The sequence below is a fragment of the Lolium perenne genome, chromosome 1 (assembly GCF_019359855.2).
Source record: "Lolium perenne isolate Kyuss_39 chromosome 1, Kyuss_2.0, whole genome shotgun sequence".
Classification (NCBI taxonomy): Eukaryota; Viridiplantae; Streptophyta; class Magnoliopsida; order Poales; family Poaceae; genus Lolium; species Lolium perenne.
In genome coordinates, this window is record NC_067244.2 from 61212393 (window position 1) to 61236506 (window position 24114).

The window sequence follows — 24114 nt, forward strand, 5'->3', positions numbered from 1 at the left end:
TCCTCCGATATATTTAAGGCTCAAACGATCTTGATTAATTCCCTTAGGAATATCAAGATTTGACCATCGTGTAATCTACATTGGCTATAATTACCGATCCCGAAAGTGCCATATCATAGACTGAATTCAATGAAAGAGCCTTCTAACTAAGAGGAAAAAAATAGGCTCTAATGGTATCATATAATGAATGACCACATTCAAGATCATGTGGTTGAGATTCAACTGAATCACCCATCATTATTTATCAGATAATACCACTTGTATTGCTCAAATGCATAAGGGTTAAATTAATATTTTCCAAACAAGGGAGATAAACACTTTGCAAACATATCATGTGAAATCTAACAGATTTATTCACAGTGCTTTACATATTCCCATATTCCTGAATTTAAGTTCATGGATTGGCGTGAGACAACTCTTAGTCTTGCAAAGTCTAGGGGGAGTAAAACTCCCAAATTATAACCCGTTGATGATCATTAGATCATATATTGTACTCTTTTTCCCTTAATGAGTTTTTACTAATGGTTTCTCATAAAAGGTTTTTAATGAGACGATATAAATACAAGTGTTAAGATATGCCACATTGTTTTCTCCTTATATTTTTCCCATTGGGTTTTAAAGGAGTTTTCCGTGGCACATCATATTGCACTCTTTGCAATATTTACACAAGATATATGCCGTACCTCCTATTTTCCCCGCTGGAGTTTTTAAAGGAAGTACAAAATGCATATTTATTGTTCTCCAAACTCATTCGTGAGGTTTTCCCTTCTCTAAGGTTTTCTCATATGAGTTCTCATGGAGACAACAATCTTTACATGTTGTACTATTTTCTCCTTATTTTTCCCAAAGGGTTTAAAGGAGTTTTAACAACATATCAACTACAACTCTCCTCATATTTTTCCCACAGGGTTTTTGGGGGAGAGATTTTAAAGATGATGACTTTCAAGATGATACAAAGAGCACAATTGTTTACAAGGACATCCTAACATAAAAGCAAGAAGACTTTCAAGACTATGCGAGAAGGTCTTGAAGATTATACACGAGATTTTCAAGAGACAGCATTGTCCAAGGGGGAGTGTTAGAAATAGGATAGCTTTGATACTAAGCTAACTAGGAAGTTATTAAGATTAGCTTAGATCATAAGCTAAGTAGGTAGTTACTTTTGTCCAAACGCTGTAATCTCGAAGGGATGTCTTTGTAACCGCCTTATAGGCGTCTGTTCGGTGGGTATATATACCCCCAACAATCATCAATGAAAGTTTACTTGATTCTCTCAATTAGTTCCTAAACACTCTATACTATTTGATTTGAAGGGCAATGGTAGAGAAGGCATTCCTTCCCTTACCCCGCCACATCAGTTAGAGAAGGCATTAGATATAAGTCATACAACGTATTATCTCTTACTGCCATCTCTAGCAATTAATATTAATAATTAAATTTTGGTAGAAAATTTGTTGCTAAGGAAAGACATATGTGATTCAATGGAGAAAATAGTCTCCCCTTATTTCGTAAGAGATGATCCTTAGCTAAGGGAAGACAACCTTCTCTCTCATTATTCTCTCTCCTCCAACTAAGCAAAAATCTGATGTGGCATCTCTAAGAGAAAGCTGACATCACCTTATTGTACGTGCCCTTATGAACTAGCCATGCGCCCGGAAATTCAGAATTGATACCAGGAGCACATGCTCTTGCCTAATGAATTGGGACTTTCAAATGTAAAAAAATTCTGAAAAATATCATATATACATATCCATGTGATGTCCATATCCATATCCCATGCTTATCATAAGATTTCAGGGAAAATTAACATTTTTGTGACATGTGCTAAAAAATATCATGTATACAACATATCCCATGCTCCAAAAAGGTTTTTTCACATCACATTTTTTTTTTTAATATTTTTACCTAGAACACAATTCATGTCTTTTCTTCACTAAAGTTTTCAGACATGTAAAAGACAAACATATGCAACATCAAAACAATTCAACTTTTAATTTTTTTTAATGAATTTAATGTTCATCCGGAACATTTGCTCTCGGGAGCCAAAACACCACTTCCCGCTCCATGCTTTAAGCAACGAGATCGACGATCTTGTAGCCTGAGGAAAAGTGTGTGCGTGCGCGCGCCCCTGTGAGGAAAAGTTGGATTCTAATTCACTTGCTATGTGGGTTGACATGAATCATCGGAGAATGAAAATAACTTAATGTGACGAATGGCCAGGCTGAGCCCGTCCTTGCTCGGCTTGATCGCGTTTTCTCCAACAACGAATGGAACATGATCTTCCCTGACTCCTCCCTCGCCTCGCTCCCACGCCCCACCTCAGACCATCATCCTCTGCTTGTCACGGCTTCTACCACTATCCCCAACCTCTCGCACTTTCGCTTTGAGAACTCCTGGCTCCTTGATCCTATTTTTCTCCCCACCACCCTTGCCCACTGGACCAATGGGTTGCCAGCCCGCGATGCTGCTCTCGACCTTGCCGCCAACATCAAGCGGTTCCGGTCTGCCGCCAAGGTTTGGAAAAAGGAGCACCGTTTCATCCCACGCCTTGATAATAACTGCCCATTTATAATCTCGCTAATGGATTTCCATGAGGAATCTCGTGTGCTGACAGGTGCTAAAGTGGCTTTGCGCGAAGAGGCCCGAGATCACCTTGCCTTGTCTGTGTGCCGTGCGGCCGCACATTGGAAGCAAAGGGGGAAATTTAGAGCTATCAAAGAGGGGGATGAGAACACCCGCTACTTCCATGCCAGAGCCTCGCAGCGGTTCAGGCGAAATCAGATCCGCGAGCTGGAGGTTGACGGCGAAGTCATTGTTGATCATACTGCGAAGGCGGGTGCTCTTCATAGCTTCTACTCCAACCTGTTGGGCCGCGCCCGCCCCGCATGCTGGGCCTTCGACCTTGACCGCCTCTACCATGGTGCCAAGGTGGTGGATGGGTCGGCCCTCACGGCACCTTTCGAACTGAAGGAGATCAAGGCTGCTATCGATGGGATGGATCGGACCAGCGCCCCTGGGCCGGACGGCCTCGGCCCAAGTTTCTACAGAGCTGCGTGGCCCACGGTTCAAACTGGTATGCTGCGTCTGTTTGGCGCCGTCCATGCTCGGAACGCAAACCTGGGCGCGATCAATCGTGCGCATGTGGTGTTGCTGCCCAAGGCTGATGGTATCCTTGCACCTGGGTCCTTCAGACCTGTCTCGCTGCAAAACTCCTCCATCAAGACGGTTTGCAAGGCTCTTACCAGTAGGCTCCAATCTCAGATTGGATCGCTTGTGGATGAAAATCAGTCGGGTTTTCTGTCTGGAAGAAGCATCTCTGAAAACTTTGTTTTTGCTACGGAGCTGGTCCAGTGCTGCTTCAAGCGTTTAGCTCCCTCTTTGGTCCTCAAGCTGGATTTCTCTAAGGCTTTCGATTCAATTGATTGGGAGAGTCTCCGAGCGATTATGTTGGCGCGTGGTTTTCCCCCGTCTGGTGTGATTGGATGGACATGATCCTGGCCACCTCCAAGTCTGCTATTTTGCTAAATGGTGTCCCCGGGCCATGGATTGACTGCAAGCGAGGCCTAAGGCAGGGCGACCCGCTCTCTCCATACCTTTTCTTGCTGGTTGCGGATGTGCTGCAGCAGCTTATCCGGCAGGACCCACTCTTATGCCACCCAATCGTTGATGGTGCTCCCTGTCAGGTAGTACAGTATGCCGACGACACTCTCATCATTATGCGTGCTGACCTGCCTGCTGCGGTGCGGCTCAAGGAGCTGCTGGATCAGTTTGCGGATGCGACTGGTTTGACGATCAACTTCCACAAAAGCACCCTAGTCCCTATGCATGTCCCTGAGGCTGCTTTGATGGAGATCCAAGCTGCTCTCGGCTGTCGGGTCGAAGGTTTTCCTTAGACTTATCTTGGCTTGCCCCCCGTCCTGCGAAAAGCTCACCATGCTCCACTTCGGGCCTTTGATTGCCAAAGTGGACAAGTACCTTTCCGGTTGGTGTGCTCTGCTGCTCTCCAGTGGTGGGCGGGTGGTGCTGCTCAACGCCGTGCTCGATGCCCTCCCCACCTTTGCCATGGGGGCCCTCGACCTGCCGCCCGCCTTGCTCCGCGCCATTGACGCGCTCCGCCGGGCTTTCCTCTGGAACGTGACGGGGCGTGCGACCGGTGCCAAATGCCTCGTCGCCTGGGACGCGGTGTGCCGCCCCAAGAGGGAAGGTGGCCTTGGGATCAAGTGCCTCGCCGCGAAGAATGAGTGCCTACAGCTCAAGCTTGTGCACCGTCTTCACTCCGACGTCCTCGCCCCGTGGCCCCGCTGGGCTTGGAGTGCGGCTGCTGGCCACGTTGTTCCCGGCCAGCATTGGAAGCACCTCCAGGCGCTCATGCCCCTATACCGGAGCATCTCGGTGGCCAAGGTGGGAGACGGGCAGCGGGCGCTGTTCTGGTTGGACAACTGGATCGGTGGGGAGGCCATTGGCAGCCGGTGGTCCATCCTCCTCTCGCATGCTCTGCGTCGTGACGCCACGGTCAGCTTCGTGATCGCCGTTGGCGTTCGTCAGTCGCTGGTCCCGAGGCTGACCGCTGCTGCCGAGCGCCTGCTTCTGGCCCTCCTCGCCCTGGTGGGTGAGGTCGCGCTCTCGGAGGCGACCGACACGCGCGAGCTGGTGCGCTGCCGCAAGAAGGCTGGTGGCCTGGATGCCTCGGCGTTGTACCGGCTACGCACCTGGGGCGGCGTTGACGACCCGGCCCACGACTTTGTGTGGAAGAACTTTGCGCCCTCCAAGGTGCGGTTCTTCGCCTGGTTGCTGTCCAAAGGGCGGGTGCAGTCACGGGCGTCGCTGCTGCACAAGAACATCCTGGCGGTCGCTGAAGCCAGCTGCCCCGTTTGCCATGCTCCTCTGGAGACGGCGAACCACATCTTCTTCGAGTGCCCCTTCGCGCGCCGCTTCTGGGGTGCTTTGGGCTTTCAGTTCCCTGACGCTGCTGATGTCAAGCTCCTCCACGGGTATGCCGCTCATGATGCGGTGCCTCCGGACTCTGCCTCGACGTTCACCCTGCTGTGCTTGTGGAACCTGTGGAAACATAGGAATGCCGTCGTCTTCCGTGAGCAGCAACCCTGCCTCCCACTGCTGCTACATCTCTGTCGGAGTGAGGCTCGTTTCTGGCGAGCTAGACTACCTGGAGATCAAGAACTCGCTGAGGTAGCTGATGTCTACGTTCCCCCTCCTTTCCTGTAGACAGTGTTGGGCCTCCAAGAGCAGAGGTTTGTAGAACAGCAGCAAGTTTTCCCTTAAGTGGATCACCCAAAGTTTATCGAACTCAGGGAGGAAGAGGTCAAAGATATCCCTCTCATGCAACCCTGCAACCACAAAGCAAGAAGTCTCTTGTGTCCCCAACACACCCAATAGGTGCACTAGTTCGGCGAAGAGATAGTGAAATACAGGTGGTATGAATATATATGAGCAGTAGCAACGGTGCCAGAAAATAGCTTGCTGGCGTGTAGTTGATGGTGGTAGTATTGCAGCAGTAGTAACGCAAAGAAACAAGAAACAAGCAGTAGTAACGCAGCAGTATTTAGGAACAAGGCCTAGGGATTAGACTTTCACTAGTGGACACTCTCAACATTGATCACATAACAGAATAGATAAATGCATACTCTACACTTTTGTTGGATGATGAACGCATTGCGTAGGATTACACGAACCCTCAATGCCGGAGTTAACAAGCTCCACAATTTGTTCATATTTAAGTAACCTTATAGTGTAAGATAGATCAACAGATTAAACCAAGTACTAACATAGCATGCACACTGTCACCTTCATGCATATGTAGGAGGAATAGATCACATCAATATTATCATAGCAATAGTTAACTTCGCAATCTACAAGAGATCATGATCATAGCATAAACCAAGTACTAACACGGTGCACACACTGTCACCTTTACACACGTGCAGGAGGAATAGAACTACTTTAATAACTTTGCTAGAGTAGCACATAGATAAATTGTGATACAAACTCATATGAATCTCAATCATGTAAAGCAGCTCATGAGATTATTGTATTGAGGTACATGGAAGAGAGATGAACCACATAGCTACCGGTACAGCCCCGAGCCTCGATGGAGAACTACTCCCTCCTCATGGGAGCAGCAGCGGTGATGAAGATGGCGGTGGAGATGGCAGCGGTGTCGATGGAGAAGCCTTCCGGGGGCACTTCCCCGCTCCGGCAGCGTGCCGGAACAGAGATCTGTCCCCAGGATCTTGGCTTCGCGATGGCGGCGGCTCTGGAAGGTTTCTGTGGGTTTCGTCGAACGCATCAGGGTTTTCGCGACGGAGGCTTTATATAGGCGAAGAGGCGGCGCAGGAGGGCTTCTGGGGGGCCCACACCATAGGGCGGTGCGCCCCCCCTCTGGCCGCGCCAGGGTGTGGTGTGGGGCCCCCAGGGCTCCCCTCTGGCGGCTCTCGGGTGTTCTGGATGGTTCCGGGAAAAATAGGAACCTGGGCGTTGATTTCGTCCGATTCCGAGAATATTTCGTTACTAGGATTTCTGAAACCAAAAACAGCGAAAATGAACTGGCACTTCGGCATCTTGTTAATAGGTTAGTTCCAGAAAATGCACAAATATGACATAAAGTGTGCATAAAACATGTAGATAACATCAATAATGTGGCATGGAACATAAGAAATTATCGATACGTCGGAGACGTATTAGCATCCCCAAGCTTAGTTCTGCTCGTCCCGAGCAGGTAAAACGATAACAAAGATAATTTCTGAAGTGACATGCCATCATAAACTTGATCATACTATTTGTAAAGCATATGTAGTGAATGCAGCGATCAAAACAATGTATATGACATGAGTAAACAAGTGAATCATATAGCAAAGACTTTTCATGAATAGCACTTCAAGACAAGCATCAATAAGTCTTGCATAAGAGTTAACTCATAAAGCAATAATTCAAAGTAAAGGTATTGAAGCAACGCAAAAGAAGATTAAGTTTCAGCGGTTGCTTTCAACTTGTAGCATGTATATCTCATGGATATTGTCAACATAGAGTAATATAATAAGTGCAATAAGCAAGTATGTAGGAATCAATGCACAGTTCACACAAGTGTTTGCTTCTTGAGGTGGAGAGAAATAGGTGAACTGACTCAACAATAAAAGTAAAACAATGGTCCTCCATAGAGGAAAAGCATCGATTGCTATATTTGTGCTAGAGCTTTGATTTTGAAAACATGAAACAATTTTGTCAACGGTAGTAATAAAGCATATGCATCATGTAAATTATATCTTATAAGTTGCAAGCCTCATGCATAGTGTACTAATAGTGCCCGCACCTTGTCCTAATTAGCTTGGACTACCGGATCATCACAATGCATTGTTTTTACCAAGTGTCACAAAGGGGTACCTCTATGCCGCCTGTACAAAGGTCTAAGGAGAAAGCTCGCATTGGATTTCTCGCTATTGATTATTCTTCAACTTAGACATCCATACCGGGACAACATAGACAACAGATAATGGACTCCTCTTTTATGCATAAGCATGTAACAACAATTAATAATTTTCTCATTTGAGATTGAGGATATATGTCCAAAACTGAAACTTCCACCATGGATCATGGCTTTAGTTAGCGGCCCAATGTTCTTCTCTAACATATGCATGCTTAACCATAAGGTGGTAGATCGCTCTTACTTCAAAGAAGACGGACATGCATAGCAACTCACATGAAATTCAACAATGAATAGTTGATGGCGTCCCCAGCGAACATGGTTATCGCACAACAAGCAACTTAATAAGAGATAAAGTGCATAATTACATATTCAATACCACAATAGTTTTTAAGCTATTTGTCCCATGAGCTATATATTGCAAAGGTGAAGAATGGAATTTTAAAGGTAGCACTCAAGCAATTTACTTTGGAATGGCGGAAAATACCATGTAGTAGGTAGGTATGGTGGACACAAATGGCATAGTGGTTGGCTCAAGTATTTTGGATGCATGAGAAGTATTCCCTCTCGATACAAGGTTTAGGCTAGCAAGGTTTATTTGAAACAAACACAAGGATGAACCGGTGCAGCAAAACTCACATAAAATACATATTGTAAACATTATAAGAATCTACATCGTCTTCCTTGTTGTTCAAACTCAATACTAGAAATTATCTAGACCTTAGAGAAACCAAATATGCAAACCAAATTTTAGCATGCTCTATGTATTTCTTCATTAATGGGTGCAAAGCATATGATGCAAGAGCTTAATCATGAGCACAACAATTGCCAAGTATCACATTACCCAAGACATTTATAGCAATTACTACATGTATCATTTTCCAATTCCAACCATATAACAATTTAACGAAGAAGAAACTTCGCCATGAATACTATGAGCTAAGAACACATGTGTTCATACGAACCAGCGGAGCGTGTCTCTCTCCCACACAAGAATGATGTAATCCAATTTATTCAAACACAAACAAAAACAAAAACAAACAGACGCTCCAAGTAAAGTACATAAGATGTGACGGAATAAAAATATAGTTTCAGGGGAGGAACCTGATAATGTTGTCGATGAAGAAGGGGATGCCTTGGGCATCCCCAAGCTTAGACGCTTGAGTCTTCTTGATATATGCAGGGGTGAACCACCGGGGCATCCCCAAGCTTAGACTTTTTCACTCTTCTTGATCATAGTATATCATCCTCCTCTCTTGACCCTTGAAAACTTCCTCCACATCAAACTCGAAACAAACTCATTAGAGGGTTAGTGCATAATCAAAAATCCACATGTTCAGAGGTGACACAATCATTCTTAACACTTCTGGACATTGCCTAAAGCTACTGGAAGGTAATGGAACAAAGAAATCCACCCAACACAGCGAAAGAAGCAATGCGAAATAAAAGGCAGAATCTGTCAAAACAGAACAGTCCGTAAAGACGAATTTTAAAATGGCACATGACTTGCTCAGATGAAAATGCTCAAATTGAATGAAAGTTGCGTACATATCTGAGGATCACTCACGTAAATTGGCATAATTTTCTGAGTTACCTACAGAGAATTTTGCCCAGATTCGTGACAGCAAAGAAAACAGTTTCTGCGCAGTAATCCAAATCTAGTATTGACTTTACTATCAAAGACTTTACTTGGCACAACAAAACACAAAACTAAGATAAGGAGAGGTTGCTACAGTAGTAAACAACTTCCAAGACACAAATATAAAATAAAGTACTGTAGCAAAATAACACATGGGTTATCTCCCAAGAAGTTCTTTTCTTTATAGCCATTAAGATGGGCTCAGCAGTTTTAATGATGCACTCGCAAGAAATAGTATTTGAGGCAAAAGAGAGCATCAAGAGGCAAATTCAAAACACATTTAAGTCTAACATGCTTCCTATGCATAGGAATCTTGTAAATAAACAAGTTCATGAAAAGCAAAGTAACAAGCATAGGAAGATAAAACAAGTATAGCTTCAAAAATTTCAGCACATAGAGATGTGTTTTAGTAACATGAAAATTTCTACAACCATATTTTCCTCTCTCATAATAACTTTCAGTAGTGTCATGAGCAAACTCAACAATATAACTATCACATAAAGCATTCTTATCATGAGTCTCATGCATAAAATTATTACTACTTCCAACATAAGCATAGTTATTCTTATTAATTGTAGTAGGAGCAAATTCAACAAAGTAGCTATCATTATTATTCTCATCAAGTGTAGGAGGCATAGTATTATCATCATAAAAATTACTCTCCATAGTAGGCGGCACTAAAAGACCAATATCATCATAAATAGGAGGCAAAGTATCATCAAAGAAAATTTTCTCCTCAATGCTTGGGGGACTAAAAAGATCATGCTCATCAAAACCAGCTTCCCCAAGCTTAGAATTTTCCATATCATTAGCAACAATGGTGTTCAAAGCGTTCATACTAATATCATTGCTACTAGCATGCAAATAAGATTCCATGGGTTTTTTAATTTTCGCATTAAACCATTCATGTCTTGACTCAGGAAATAGAATAAAAAGCTCACAGATGTTGTCCATTATGCCTTACTAGTGTAAACAAGAAACAAAAAGTTGCAATTGCAGGATCTAAAGGAAATAGCTTTGAGTACTTACAACGCCGGAAAATAGCTTAGTAGCCGAGATACGGAGTGTGAGTACCTTTTACCTTTCCTCCCCGGCAACGGCGCCAGAAAATTAGCTTGATGTCTACGTTCCCCCTCCTTTCCTGTAGACAGTGTTGGGCCTCCAAGAGCAGAGGTTTGTAGAACAGCAGCAAGTTTTCCCTTAAGTGGATCACCCAAGGTTTATCGAACTCAGGGAGGAAGAGGTCAAAGATATCCCTCTCATGCAACCCTGCAACCACAAAGCAAGAAGTCTCTTGTGTCCCCAACACACCCAATAGGTGCACTAGTTCGGCGAAGAGATAGTGAAATACGGTGGTATGAATATATATGAGCGGTAGCAACGGTGCCGAGAAAATAGCTTGTCGGGCGTGTAGTTGATGGTGGTAGTATTGCAGCAGTAGTAACGCAAAGAAAACAAGAAACAAGCGTAGTAACGCAGCAGTATTTAGGAACAAGGCCTAGGGATTAGACTTTCACTAGTGGACACTCTCAACATTGATCACATAACAGAATAGATAAATGCATACTCTACACTTTTGTTGGATGATGAACGCATTGCGTAGGATTACACGAACCCTCAATGCCGGAGTTAACAAGCTCCACAATTTGTTCATATTTAAGTAACCTTATAGTGTAAGATAGATCAACAGATTAAACCAAGTACTAACATAGCATGCACACTGTCACCTTCATGCATATGTAGGAGGAATAGATCACATCAATATTATCATAGCAATAGTTAACTTCGCAATCTACAAGAGATCATGATCATAGCATAAACCAAGTACTAACACGGTGCACACACTGTCACCTTTACACACGTGCAGGAGGAATAGAACTACTTTAATAACTTTGCTAGAGTAGCACATAGATAAATTGTGATACAAACTCATATGAATCTCAATCATGTAAAGCAGCTCATGAGATTATTGTATTGAGGTACATGGAAGAGAGATGAACCACATAGCTACCGGTACAGCCCCGAGCCTCGATGGAGAACTACTCCTCCTCATGGGAGCAAGCGGTGATGAAGATGGCGGTGGAGATGGCAGCGGTGTCGATGGAGAAGCCTTCCGGGGGCACTTCCCCGCTCCGGCAGCGTGCGGAACAGAGATCCTGTCCCCGGATCTTGGCTTCGCGATGGCGGCGGCTACGGAAGGTTTACGTGGGTTTCGTCGAACGCATCGGGGTTTTCGCGACGGAGGCTTTATATAGGCGAAGAGGCGGCGCAGAGGGCTTCGGGGGCCCACACCATAGGGCGGCGCGCCCCCTCTCGGCCGCGCCGGGGTGTGGTGTGGGGCCCCAGGGCTCCTCTGGCGGCTCTCGGGTGTTACGGATGGTTCCGGGAAAAATAGGAACTCGGGCGTTGATTTCGTCCGATTCCGAGAATATTTCGTTACTAGGATTTCTGAAACCAAAGCAATGAGAAAACAGGCGGCACTTCGGCATCTTGTTAATAGGTTAGTTCCAGAAAATGCACAAATATGACATAAAGTGTGCATAAAACATGTAGATAACATCAATAATGTGGCATGGAACATAAGAAATTATCGATACGTCGGAGACGTATCAGTAGCTTGGCTTGGCTGCCTAACAGAGAACATCGCCTCTGTCTGATGTCCTCTTTCCCCCTGTACCTCCTTTATCTGAAAAAACTCCCCCTGTACTAACTCTTGTGGCCTTGGGGCCAAGCAATATATACAAATTCAGGTGGGGACTTTGTCCCCCCCGGTGACCATCAAAAAAAAATAACTTAATGTAACGGTGTAGACCTTCTCATGTGGAGATTATAATGAACCGATGTATTTGTGTACAGACCAGGAAAGCCAAAGGTGAGAGACGAGGAAGATTGCCGGAACTAATCTGTCCAAGGCATAGACCACCGGAACCAAAACTTTGGCGTAAACAGAAGATGGTAACGAGAGATGAATGTTATAGAAGTGAAGGTTGACCATTATTTGTGCAGGTTGTCATGGGTGTAGCAGTTGTGGAAAAGATCGACAACGCCGATGATTTTGGTGAAATTAATATCGATGAACTTTAGATAAAAAAACCAAATTTAAGGGCTACGGTCAAAGAAACTTAGAAACTCCCGTGCATTAGAAACACCTCCATACACAGAGACTTTCTTCCCCCTCCCCCTCCTCTCTCCACCCATCCTTGAGAGTCGCCCGTGAAGAATCGGGCCAATATCGAGCCTCTCCTGGCGGCATAGCCGGCCGCAATGGTGGAGGAAAGGTGCCCGAGCATCCAATGTATACAGTAGTTCTAGGGTTATGCTTGTGATATTTGGCGTTATGCCAGTGCTTAGTAGTGTGTTGGATCTCTTGGACCAGATCCAGGGCGTCCTAGCGGTTCTCCATCCTCCATCGGAGCTCCAACTGCTAGAGTCAAAGGTGGGGATGAAGATCATCACCAGCATCTCCTTAAATAAGGTCCGTGCTATGGGCTGCGACTTGGTTCATCTTTACAGCTCGGGATCATCCTCTTATCCATATCAGCGTTGTCTTGGCGGGAGTAGGGCGAGCTTGACCCTGGAGAGGAGCTGGATGGTGGCGGGGTATTGCTTAAGGTGCTGCATCTCGGCGAACAATCTCGGTGGCCCAAGTTTGGCCACCGACCCTGATGGCCATCTGGTGGCTCCAATGACGCCGACATCGGCTGGTATCTACTTAACCTCCAAGTGGAGGCCTTTCCTAGGGTTGGCGGTGGAGTTCCCCTTCTTCCCGATTCCAAGTGGTGCCTTCCCCGAAACTGGAGAAGGAGGCCACGACGGGAATCCTCTTTGCTTTGGCGGTGACGGAGGTCTGGATTGCTTTTTACAGAATCTATTTGGGGCCCTTTCCGCAAAATATAGGGGTATATATATCTCTTATAAAGCAAACCCCACCAGAGAGTCATTTAAGTTGTCTATCTCAACATGCAAGCTATCCACATCATCCATTCTATTAGCCATCCAATTGTCCATGTCATCCCCCACTAACATTCATTAATACTCTACATGGAAGATACATCATCTATTTTTTAAGCCATCCAATTATCCACATCATCCACTTTTAGCCGCCAACTACATAACCATTTCAAGTCAGTATTTTTAAGTTAGCCTCTTGACTATTTACGCCAATTGAATCATGCTTGTTCCTACAAATAACATCCTATTCCAATCAACTTATATCCTTTTTTTTATAAAATAGAGTTATCGGAGAAATTTCCGCTGCAACGCGCGGGGTATCCTTCTAGTTTTCTTTACTTGTTAAGGCTCCCTCTGTAACTTGTAACCTCACTGCAGACCATTAATGCGGCTTCCTAGCCCTTCAAGGCCTTTCTTTGTTCAAAAAAAAAAATAGAATCACCTCGTTGATGCAGACTTTTCCTTTTATACAGGAATCATCACGAAGAAGTATATTTATGTAGTGATCCAAAAAAGAAAGACAAGAGAGATAAGAAAGGTACGGGAATTATCTCGTGCAAACCTACTTGCCAAAGGTGCATCTCTAAATGAGTCAAAGAAGTTGCCATTTTACGCAGCTTGGCAAGCAATTGATTGGTTTTCTAAAGGAAAAACCCTGATTATCATCGGGGGAACCAAACGCTCACGTCCTCCTCCTTCACCGAACGACGCGTGTCCTCCAGGGCCCACCTCCGGTGCTGCAAGACGGATGCGACATTGCCAAAGTCCCTGTCGCGTTCCTGTCGACGTTGCTGCTAGGTCGTGCGTGGAGGTCGAGGAGGGGATGTGAAGAGAAATTTCTTCGACTATATTTTTCCCGCGCGGGATTGACCAAGATCTGGCGGTTGGTTTCACTTGCATCGAGCGGCTAGCGAGCCGGGGGGGGGGGGGGGGGGATTTGATCCCGCGAGACGATGCACTGCCCTGTTTTGAATGGCGCGCCAAAAACAACACCACACGCTTGGTGAAGACATCTGAATACCCCAAACCGTAATTGGCGGGGCCGGTTGTACATGTACCAAACGCGCCCAAAACTTTGCGAATACTTTTGTCAAAATTCATCGCTCCTTCAATTTCGGGCTAGAACGCTAGATCTCGACCCCACCTGTAAGATAGGGCGCTCTGTCCAAACGCCTATATTAACCTTCCGCGCGCCCCCAATTCCCCCCAACACCAAACCCAAAGCCACTTCCCCCTCTCGCCGCAAAGCTCCCAAATCCCGCACCCCAGGAGGAGGCGACTCGCCCGCCCGCCCGCGCGCGAGGGAGCGAGTCGACGAACCTGCACCGCGGCGGCCTCCGGTCGCGAAGGCAGCCGGCGAGATGACGGACGGCCACCTCTTCAGCAACATCTCCCTCGGCGGCCGCGTCGGCAACGTGAGTCCACCTCCTCCGCCGAGCTCGTCCCCGCTGGTTCGGATCGATTCGAGTCGTTGCTTCGTTAGGGTTTCCGGCTCGATTGCTCGGTTCCGTGCTGGCGGCGGGTTTGCCCCCCCGGAATTTGTGCTCCCGTCTTCGTCGTATGGCCCTCGATTCCTCTAGGGTTTACACGCTAGGGTTTCTCCTGGGCGGCGCGGAAGACCCTCCAGAGGGTAAATCTGTGGTCCTCCACTTGGTTGCTGGATTTTGACACGTATTTTGGCCAGGCGGCATGAATTAGTTTAGCACGAATCCAGTAAGCTTCGGACGGAATTATTTGGAAACTCGACTAGAAAGAGGACCTGATTTATGGTTTCGGGCACCAGTTTATGCGACAGATCTCGCCACCCAGTATGCACAATGTCTTATGCAATTGTTGCCATCGCCCTTGTGCCTTCCATTTCGTGTGAATTTCGGTATTAATTTTGTGCCTATCGGTCCTATGGCTGCATCCTGCTGCAAGGTTGCAGCCCATGGCCTCCGTAATTTCTAGAATTTAGCACCTTCTGTTCTTAACTTCCCCGTGTTTTAGGGATGCTCCTCCTATGCATACCTAGGTTTGGTCAAAACACTCGATGTTTCATTTTACGATTTAGAATTGTGCATACGTGTTTATTCTCGGTTGCATTTTATTTGGAACTTATGAGTACCGATTCCAAGAAGTGGCAAAAAAAAGTTCATACACCTATTTCAATACATGCCACTATCTTCGCCTGTGCTGTTAAATTGGTCTATGTTAGTGGTATCACTTGCCATGCTAAAATTATTCTTGTGCTGTGATGGTTTGTGCTCTTGTAGAACCCTGGTCAGTTTAGGCTTCATTCAGGAGGGGTTGCATGGAAGAAGCAAGGTGGAGGAAAGACCATTGATGTTGATAAAGCTGATATAATTTCCATGACATGGATGAAGATCCCCAGATCTTATCAGCTTAGTGTTGGGACCAAAGAGGGCATCCGGTACATGTTCAAAGGCTTCCGTGAACAGGTAATAGTTCTCCGCCATTTCCCTCCAAGGGAAGTTAATTGAGTACTTGAGTATACATATGACATGAAGATTTGATGGAATAATGCAGTCGCAAATAGAAGGGCTATACAATCAGTCACACCTGCTTTCTTGTGTATTCCTTTCTAACCTGAGAAATATTTCTTCAATTCTGTAGGATGTTAGTAACCTTACTAACTTCATACAAAAGAACACGGGAATCGCACCAGAGGAGAAGCAGCTTTCTGTTAGCGGACATAATTGGGGCGCGGTTGATATCAATGGTTAGCTGATTTCTCTATAGTCTGCCTGGCAGTTGGCACCCCTGTGCCATTTTGTAAATTCATCTTGCGTTTCTTCCCATTTCAGGTAACATGCTTAGTTTTAACGTTGGCTCAAAGGAGGCATTTGAAGTCTCTCTAGCAGATGTATCTCAAACTCAGTTGCAAGGAAAAACTGATGTTGTTCTTGAGTTCCACGTCGATGATACTACAGGGGCTAATGAGGTATGTGGTTTGCCTGGATATGTTTATCCAAAATTACTTGTACTTTTGTAAAATTTTGCCTGTTGGCTGTCTTGTGCTAACTGTTGTTGGGTGATTTATGTCTATGGATCTCTACATTGCTTGCGTTTCTTTGAAGTTCCATAAGCTATATGTTTCTTTCTGTTCTTACACTTCACAGTGGCACTTATTATTTCCTCAAATGTGCTTTCAATCTCATTTTAAGATATTTTAGGAACTTACGCCCATGGTTTGGTCATATACCTATTATTTAACTTTCCAAGACTTCTGTTGTGCTGAGCCGACAAATGCACCAGGAGCAACATCTAGAGAATTCTGGTTTTCCTTATATTGTGTGGTTGTACAGTTTCTAGCCAACTTTAATTGTAAGATTGGGTGATTGTAACTCCTCTTTTCATCATTCCTGCAGAAAGATTCGCTGATGGATATGAGTTTTCATGTACCAACATCAAATACTCAATTCATTGGGGATGAGGAACGGCCTTCAGCTCATGTGAGCTTACTCGATAAGCACAATATGATAGCGGGACATTCATGCTTATTTGGTGCAAATAATGAAATCTTCTCTTTATTTTAGATTTTTTGGCAGAAGATCTTGGCCATAGCTGATGTTGGCTCATCAGAGGAGGCTGTTGCTGCCTTTGAGGGAATTGGAATTCTTACTCCAAGGTGTGGAACTCTTGAAACTATAGGTTTTTCTAAATCTGAAAATAAGGATATGCTATCCGTATTCATTTTCTTCTATTTCATTACATAAGCTAACTGCTCATTTTTTATTCAGAGGTCGGTACACTGTTGAGCTTCATATGTCATTCTTACGACTCCAAGGACAAGCCAATGATTTCAAAATCCAGTATAGCAGTATTCTTCGCCTCTTTGTTTTGCCAAAGGTTATATTTTTTTCATGCTATACTGTGAATACTTTCAAGAATTCTTCACCTTTTTATTTTTGTGTATTGTCAAGAAGCTAATATGATCTAATGCTTATATGTTCAGTCAAACAACCCTCATACCTTTTTGGTCATTACACTTGATCCACCAATTCGCAAAGGACAAACATTATATCCTCACATTGTTATTCAGGTATTATATGTTTATATTACACTCATCTCACATTAACTTTGTTACAGGTCACCTTAGACATTTAGTAACCATTTCCTTCATGGACAGTTTATGACAGAGGCAGTACTTACAACGGAGCTGTCATTAAGTGAGGAGGTTTTGGCTGAAAAGTACAAGGATAGACTGCAGAGTTCTTACAATGTGATATGCTTATCTGCTTTTAATAGTCTATCTTTCCTTTCATTTGTTCCAAGTTTAACATGATGTTTCACGTCATAAGTCAATCCTAGCTCCTATTTACATTATTTTCCTTTGGTGGTACATGCTTTAGACGTTTTTCTTTGTCATACTTGTATGCTGTAACTTCTACATTGATCTCTATGGTTAATACTTATATTTCTCTATTGATATGCCCAGATACACATCTCCAATTTAGTTATGAAGGGCTCTGAACTGTATGTATTGATTATTGTACTGCTGAAACACCGAAACCCTCCAATAAGCTTATTACCTAACTGGATACTCATCAGATTATAGTTGTTCGTCTTTGCAAAATTTCATTTTTTTTTTGGTTTGTGATAGATGCCATTGATGCTCAGTTCTTCTGCTTGCAAGTATGAAACTGATTGTGGTTGTGTTCTGAAATCACATTAAATATCAGTCATTCTAGTGTCCTGATTAAGTGATAGTACCCTTATGTTTGTTCATTTTCCACTTCTACGGTTCTTCGTTTACAGTTTTACACTTGTTGTCGTATCTTGATTTATATTTGTGTAGAACTCCAGACGGACTGATGGGACTCATATAGTGTTTGATTTGTCCATAGGGTCTAGAACATGAGGTATTCTCCAAAATCCTCCGTGGCCTGTCTGGTGCTAAAGTGACAAGACCAAGCACGTTCCGCAGTTGTCAAGATGGATATGCTGTGAAATCATCACTTAAAGCTGAAGATGGGTTGCTCTATCCTCTTGAAAAGGGCTTTTTCTTTCTGCCCAAGCCCCCAACACTCATTCTGCATGAGGAGGTCTAGTTTGTATTTTTTTGACATTATTCATGGTTCTTCATCTGTTTGTCCTCTGCTAAGCATATAGTTATTGCAGATTGACTATGTTGAATTTGAGCGTCATGGTGCTGGTGGTGCTAGTATGTCGTCTCACTATTTTGATCTCCTGGTCAAGCTAAAAAATGATCAAGAACATCTCTTCAGAAATATCCAAAGGAATGAATATCATAACCTTTTCAACTTTGTCAGGTATACGCCTTCTAAATTCATTTAATTATCAGTGTATGATTTATGTTGTATGAAGCTAATAAGTACTTTTTTCTTTTCTTGTTCAAGTGCTAAGAATTTGAAAATCATGAATCTTGGAGAAGATGGCGTTGAAGGAAGTGGTGCCGTTGCAGCTGCTCTTCAGAGCACTATAGACGACCCTGATCCATATCTGAATGGGATTAAAAATCAGGCTGGTGATGAAGAAAGTGATGAAGAGGTACTGCTTGTATACAAGGCTCTTTTTTATCAACGTGTTGTCCTGGATTGGATTACCTAATTCATTTGCATGTATACCTTGCTGTAATTCTTTCCAACTTCAGGACGAGGATTTTGTGGCGGACAAGGATGACAGTGGATCCCCTAGTGATGATTCTGAAGAGGAGGGTTCTGATGCTAGCTTAAGTGGAGGAGAAAAGGAGGTAACTGAATTTACTTTGTCTGCATCCCTAAGAGAACTCTTCCTGAGCCAAAAAATATGTAGTAAGGCACTGTTCTAATAACTTATTGTTTCAGAAATCTTCCAAAAAGGAAGTTAGTAGCTCAAAGCCACCTGCGAAGAGGAAGCCAAAGAGTGTGGATGCGGAAGGTTCAGAGAAAAAAAAGGCGAAGAAGAAGAAAGATCCAAATGCCCCTAAAAGAGCAATAGCGCCGTTCATGTACTTCTCAAAGACTGAGCGAGTTGTAAGTTACTTGCATCCATCCATATTTAATTTTTCTGCTTTCATGGTGAAAAAAATTTAGTCAGTTGAACACTTGTGATATCAAATCTGTGAGTTGCATTTTTTTTGCTTTGTTAGTTTTACAGAAAAAAGTTCCTCTCTTCAGTTAGTGTATTATAGCTTTGCCCCAAGCTAGGCCAGTTTTTATAGTATATTAGGTTGTGGAACCGATTTGCTATTGTTAATGAATGCATGTGACCTATACTCAGCAAATTAAGCAACCATGAAGTTATAGGAACAATAATGTTATGAATCCTCAAACTTAAATTGACATTTTCCTAATGTAGAATTTGAAGAACAGCAATCCCGAACTGGGTGTCACAGATATAGCAAAGAAGCTTGGGGAGAAATGGCAAAAGATGTCAGGTAATATTTCTAGACCCTTACCTGTTTTACATGCTTACTCGCTCCGTCCGCGAATCTGTGTACTTCTAGTTTTGTCCTTAGTCAAATTTATTTAAATTTGCCAACTTTATATGAAAACTTGGCAGTATTAACGACATTAAATTAATATCAGTAATTTTGTCTTGAATTTAGTTTCATAATCTACAAATTTGATACTCCCTCCGATTCATATTACTTGTCGCTAGTATGATGTATTTAGAACTAAAACGTGTATACATTTATATTAGAGACAATTAATATCCATAAATAGATGCCAAAGATTTGTCCAAATTCGGATGTATCTATACACTAAACGTGGCTAGATACATTCAAAGTAGATAAACTTTTGGCATCTATTTATGGACAGAGGTAGTATATGTTATATTTATTTTTATAAAGTTAGTCAAATTAAAAAAAAGGTTGACTTACAACAAAACCAAAGTACACTTATTCCTGGGTGGAGGAGTAAGTTACTATGGCAGTGGTGCAGTCAATACTGGCAGTTTAAGTTTACCGAAACAAAACAGATGTGGGTATGGGGTGTTGGATAAAAAAAAGCTCTGATAATAATTTCAAATGTTTAATTTTGCAGCTGAGGAGAGGCAGCCATATGTCGAGCAGTCCATAGTGGATAAAAAACGCTATGCAGAGGAGACTGCTGTCTACCGCGGTGCGGCTGCAGCTCCTGTGGACGTGGACTCTGGTGATGACTTGTCGGACTGAATTGGAGGATTGGCAGTTGACTGAAGGAGTTATTTTAAGTTCCCAGTATAAGTAGGTATCCGTTCTTAGCTGTAGTACCTGGTGAGGTGGTCACTCGGTTTCCTGAGTTTACAAAGGACATAGTAGAGGACGCAGGAACAATGTCAATTGCTTTTCCGAGGTAACATTGTTTTGCTACGAAGTACGAATTCTCAGTGATTGTTTATGGTACTTGCTTGTTCTCTCCCAGAATGTGTAAGGCAACCTTGGCGAGGCCGAGGCGGAGTGGTGCTAAAGTTGCCGATGGCAAATCTATGCTCTTTTTAATGTACGAAGGTTTTATAACTGATAAGTCTAGAAAGATAATGCGGAGACTATGAAATTCATCCATATATTGATGCGAACTCGCTAATCCGTCAAGTTGTAGCCTAAATCAGCGGAAATTAGGGTGTTCCACTTGGCAGAAAAGGTTGTTTTACTAGAGGATGCCAAGTGGAAACAAAAGAGAAACAAGATAGAATTGATGCGAAGAGATGTGAGTCAAGGTAAAAATGTATCGGAAGTTTAGGAACTACTCATCGTCTAAGGTTGTTTCTGTGAGTGAACATTTCAAGATCATCTGGAACTCCTTTCACGACAATAATCGACATTCTCTTGATGGCCATAATAATTCCCATGTACCCACAACCTTTATTGTGTGAACCTCTTGTATTCTGTACACTACGGTTCCTGTATTGTTTTTGATACTTTATAGTATGTGGGACGAAAATGTTACATTATCCCTGTTTCCAGTATGTATTCGTTCCATATTACCGATGTCCTAGCATGTACTCTTCTTTCATATTACCAGTGTCCCTATGACTACTAACTTAATCGAGCAATTCCTAGTCTGAACATATCTAGAATATTGGCATTCTTTCCGGTATAATGTAATCCATCTTTATACTTACCAAGTTAGGGAATAATGTTTGATGTCATCAATGTTGAGAAAATCGCTTATCGATGTCAACTCGGTCGGCTGGCGATTAGCGATTAATAGGCAAATCGGCCGATTAATCGGGCGATAAATGAGTTAATCGGGTGATAAATGAGTTTATCGGCTAATCGGTAACCATCACGTAGCGATTAATCGGCCGATTAATCGTTGAATCGGAGGATTTTTTGAACAGTGGATGTCATGGTGCAAACCCAGTCAATATCATCCATGTCTATGATATTCTCATGGTCAAAGTAAATTAGTAAACAATACTAATACAATTCTTATTGAGAAAATACCAGCAACATATGTACTAAGTGTTACTCGATATATCAAAAAATGGTCTATCCAACAACATTGTTCACCTTAAAAATATTATTCTCATATATAATTGGCAACCTCGTAATACTTTAATTATGCCCATAGTTAGGAAAATGTGACTACCAATAATATACAAGCTAGTCATAGAGGCTTTACTAGGGATTTATTTGGTGTTTATTATTCCACACATGTTATTCAGTTCCCCTCCGGATCTAATATTCATGAAAATAAACTTAATCATAATCATGGAAATATAATAATAACACATGTCGCTAGGGCATTTTTTCGACGATCTCCCACTTGCACTAGCTTGGGGCATATTTTCTGTAGTCGACTGGAGTCAACAATTTAGTTTACGATTTCAAACATCTTACACCTATGTCCTTTGTCTATTCTCATGGTGCCTTCAAACATGGTTGTGAGCTTGTCCCAAAGTTCCTTGGTGGACTCCATGTCGACAACTTGATCATAGATTTCATGCTTCAAGCTTTGATGAATCTTGTCAGTGGCGGGTGAGTTGAGTTGGCAATTGACCTTCTCTTGAGGTGACATGTTCCTCTCATCAATGACATGAAATCCATTTTCCACCACGCCCCAAAGCTTCACACAAACACTACAAAGATGAGAATGCATATAGTATTTTCAATAGGAGAATTTGCATCCATCAAGTTTAAGTGGGTTACCCGAATAGTATTTTGATAAGCCGGAGGAGGTTTCTTCGTGGAATTATCATCCTTTGAGGGAAGATCTCCAATAGAGCCCTCTTCCTCCGGTAATTCCAGATTCTTCGAAGAAGCCACCGAAGGTTCACCGAGAGGAATCCTCTTGTCGTAATGATCTTTAAAACGAGTGTCTAGTATCTTATTCATACGGTCATCGAGGTCTTGGTCATACTTGGCATGTTCATGATCTAGTAATTCCTTGACCTCTTTGGTCGTATAGGTTTTACCCTCCCTTTCCCATCGGAATCCATTTCTTTGTTAAGGCGGTAAAACCCTTTAAAAGAGTACTTTCTTCGATACCAACTGAAAGAATATAGATAGTAACCTAGAGGAGGAGAATATGTTCTATAAATTTTTGTGTCTTTTTCTAGAAATTTTAGGCTTTGTGGATAAATAAATGGCCTAGTGCAAAGTAGGTGAGGCAACCTTTATGATGATACAAGTGCCCCAGGCACGAAGATTATCATAAAGTTAAGAACACAAGTGAAGAGCTCAGATATAAAGAACCGAGGCACACCAGAAACGAAGATGTAAGCCCGATGTTCGCTCCTTGGCGGGAACTACGTCACCGTTGGAGAGGTGCGGGATTCCACGAAGGATTTCGAAGCGCCACGAAGACTCACCTTCTTCTCTAAGAGCCTCCTCCACGAAGTAGGAGATAAATCACTACTGTTAGGCCTTGAGGTGGCCTTCAAAACCTCACAAACTTTCCACGGGGAAATCACAAGCTGAAATCCTATGGGAAACCAAGAGTAACAAGCTAGTTCGATGAACTCGGAGGGGTGGGGGTGAAATATGTCTTTTGTGAGATTGTAGATCAAGGCCCCTTTTATTTGTTTCAACAATGGTGTGGGAGGGAGAGAGAGCTTCAATATACACAAAATGAATGGTTGATCTGACTCCTCGAGGAAGAAGAAAGACCTTTTTAGCCTAAGGGAGAAAACTAGTCATTTGGGATTTTTACTATGAGCTTGTTGGTCAAAGCAACTATGACTCTAGTTAACATCTTCATCAAGCTCATCGAGATCACCCCTCTTAATATGTTGTAGTATGCCAGTCGTTGATATAACATTCACGAAGTACCATTCCGCAAATATTACATCCCTCAGAGTAGTACAACAGAACATAGCAGGTCCATAACTCATTCATTTATTATTACAAGCATAATGTACATATCATCTCGGAGCTCCTCTTGGGTCCTAAGAGGGATACTCCTGGGTTCGAGGCGAACCCAACTTAACTTATAATACAGGAGTCTTACTAAGTTATACATTTATTTCCTCGAGCAGTTAAGTACTAAGAGTTCGTACTACTCGGTTACTACTACTACTTATCGGTCTAAGCTTGCTCTCCTCCGGAACCCTCTCCGGTTCCGTAGACTATAAGGTAGTCTACACCTTCAACACCTCCAGAGAGGTCTGGTTCTTCATAGCCGATGATGTCGGCTCCTTCAGGGTTGTCGTTGTCCTCCTCCAGATGGTTCAGACAATCTAAGCAGGGGATTTAAGAGTGGTATGAGTACGAGCGTACTCAACAAGTTCATTATAGAAAAGAGGTGTTTAATGCACTAGCTACGATATTAGACCAGAAAGTCTAATACCAATGCAAGTTTTGATAAACATTTCTTCAAAAGGTTGCTTTTATTTCAAAGAACTATGTCCGTCAGCCTTCACCGGTTTACTAGAACTTCATGGAGCTCCTTTCCGGCAGCGTTCGCAGTTCCAAATCCCGGAACAGGGAGTGATAGGTCACGATTCTTTACATTCCACAGAGGTGTTTTGCTTTACCCATAAGAGATCTTATCCTTGGTGCCAACCGGGCAGCTTTCCCGTCCACACTTCCTATGGTGTGAGGCCCGGTATAAGGTCATAGTCAATCATATTCCTCCGCTACCTCGCACACCCACCCTTTGTTGTGAACCCCGACCCTGGGTCCTCGCCGGTCCTCTTACTCCAATTAAGGATGGAC

The 24114-nt window shown here is 43.3% G+C and overlaps 1 protein-coding gene across 1 annotated transcript; it reads left to right on the forward strand.

The window, feature by feature from the left end:
• Positions 1-14227: 14227 nt before the first annotated feature.
• On the forward strand, positions 14228-20358 carry LOC127295081 (FACT complex subunit SSRP1-B). The gene is made up of 16 exons (XM_051324995.1): positions 14228-14440; positions 15281-15466; positions 15642-15747; positions 15833-15969; positions 16397-16480; positions 16565-16656; positions 16769-16877; positions 16984-17070; positions 17158-17250; positions 17876-18073; positions 18150-18301; positions 18389-18539; positions 18643-18741; positions 18836-19003; positions 19329-19407; positions 20018-20358. The coding sequence occupies exons 1-16, from the start codon at positions 14387-14389 to the stop codon at positions 20146-20148; spliced, it is 1926 nt and encodes a 641-aa protein (XP_051180955.1). The 5' UTR covers positions 14228-14386; the 3' UTR covers positions 20149-20358.
• The last annotated feature ends 3756 nt before the right edge of the window (positions 20359-24114 follow it).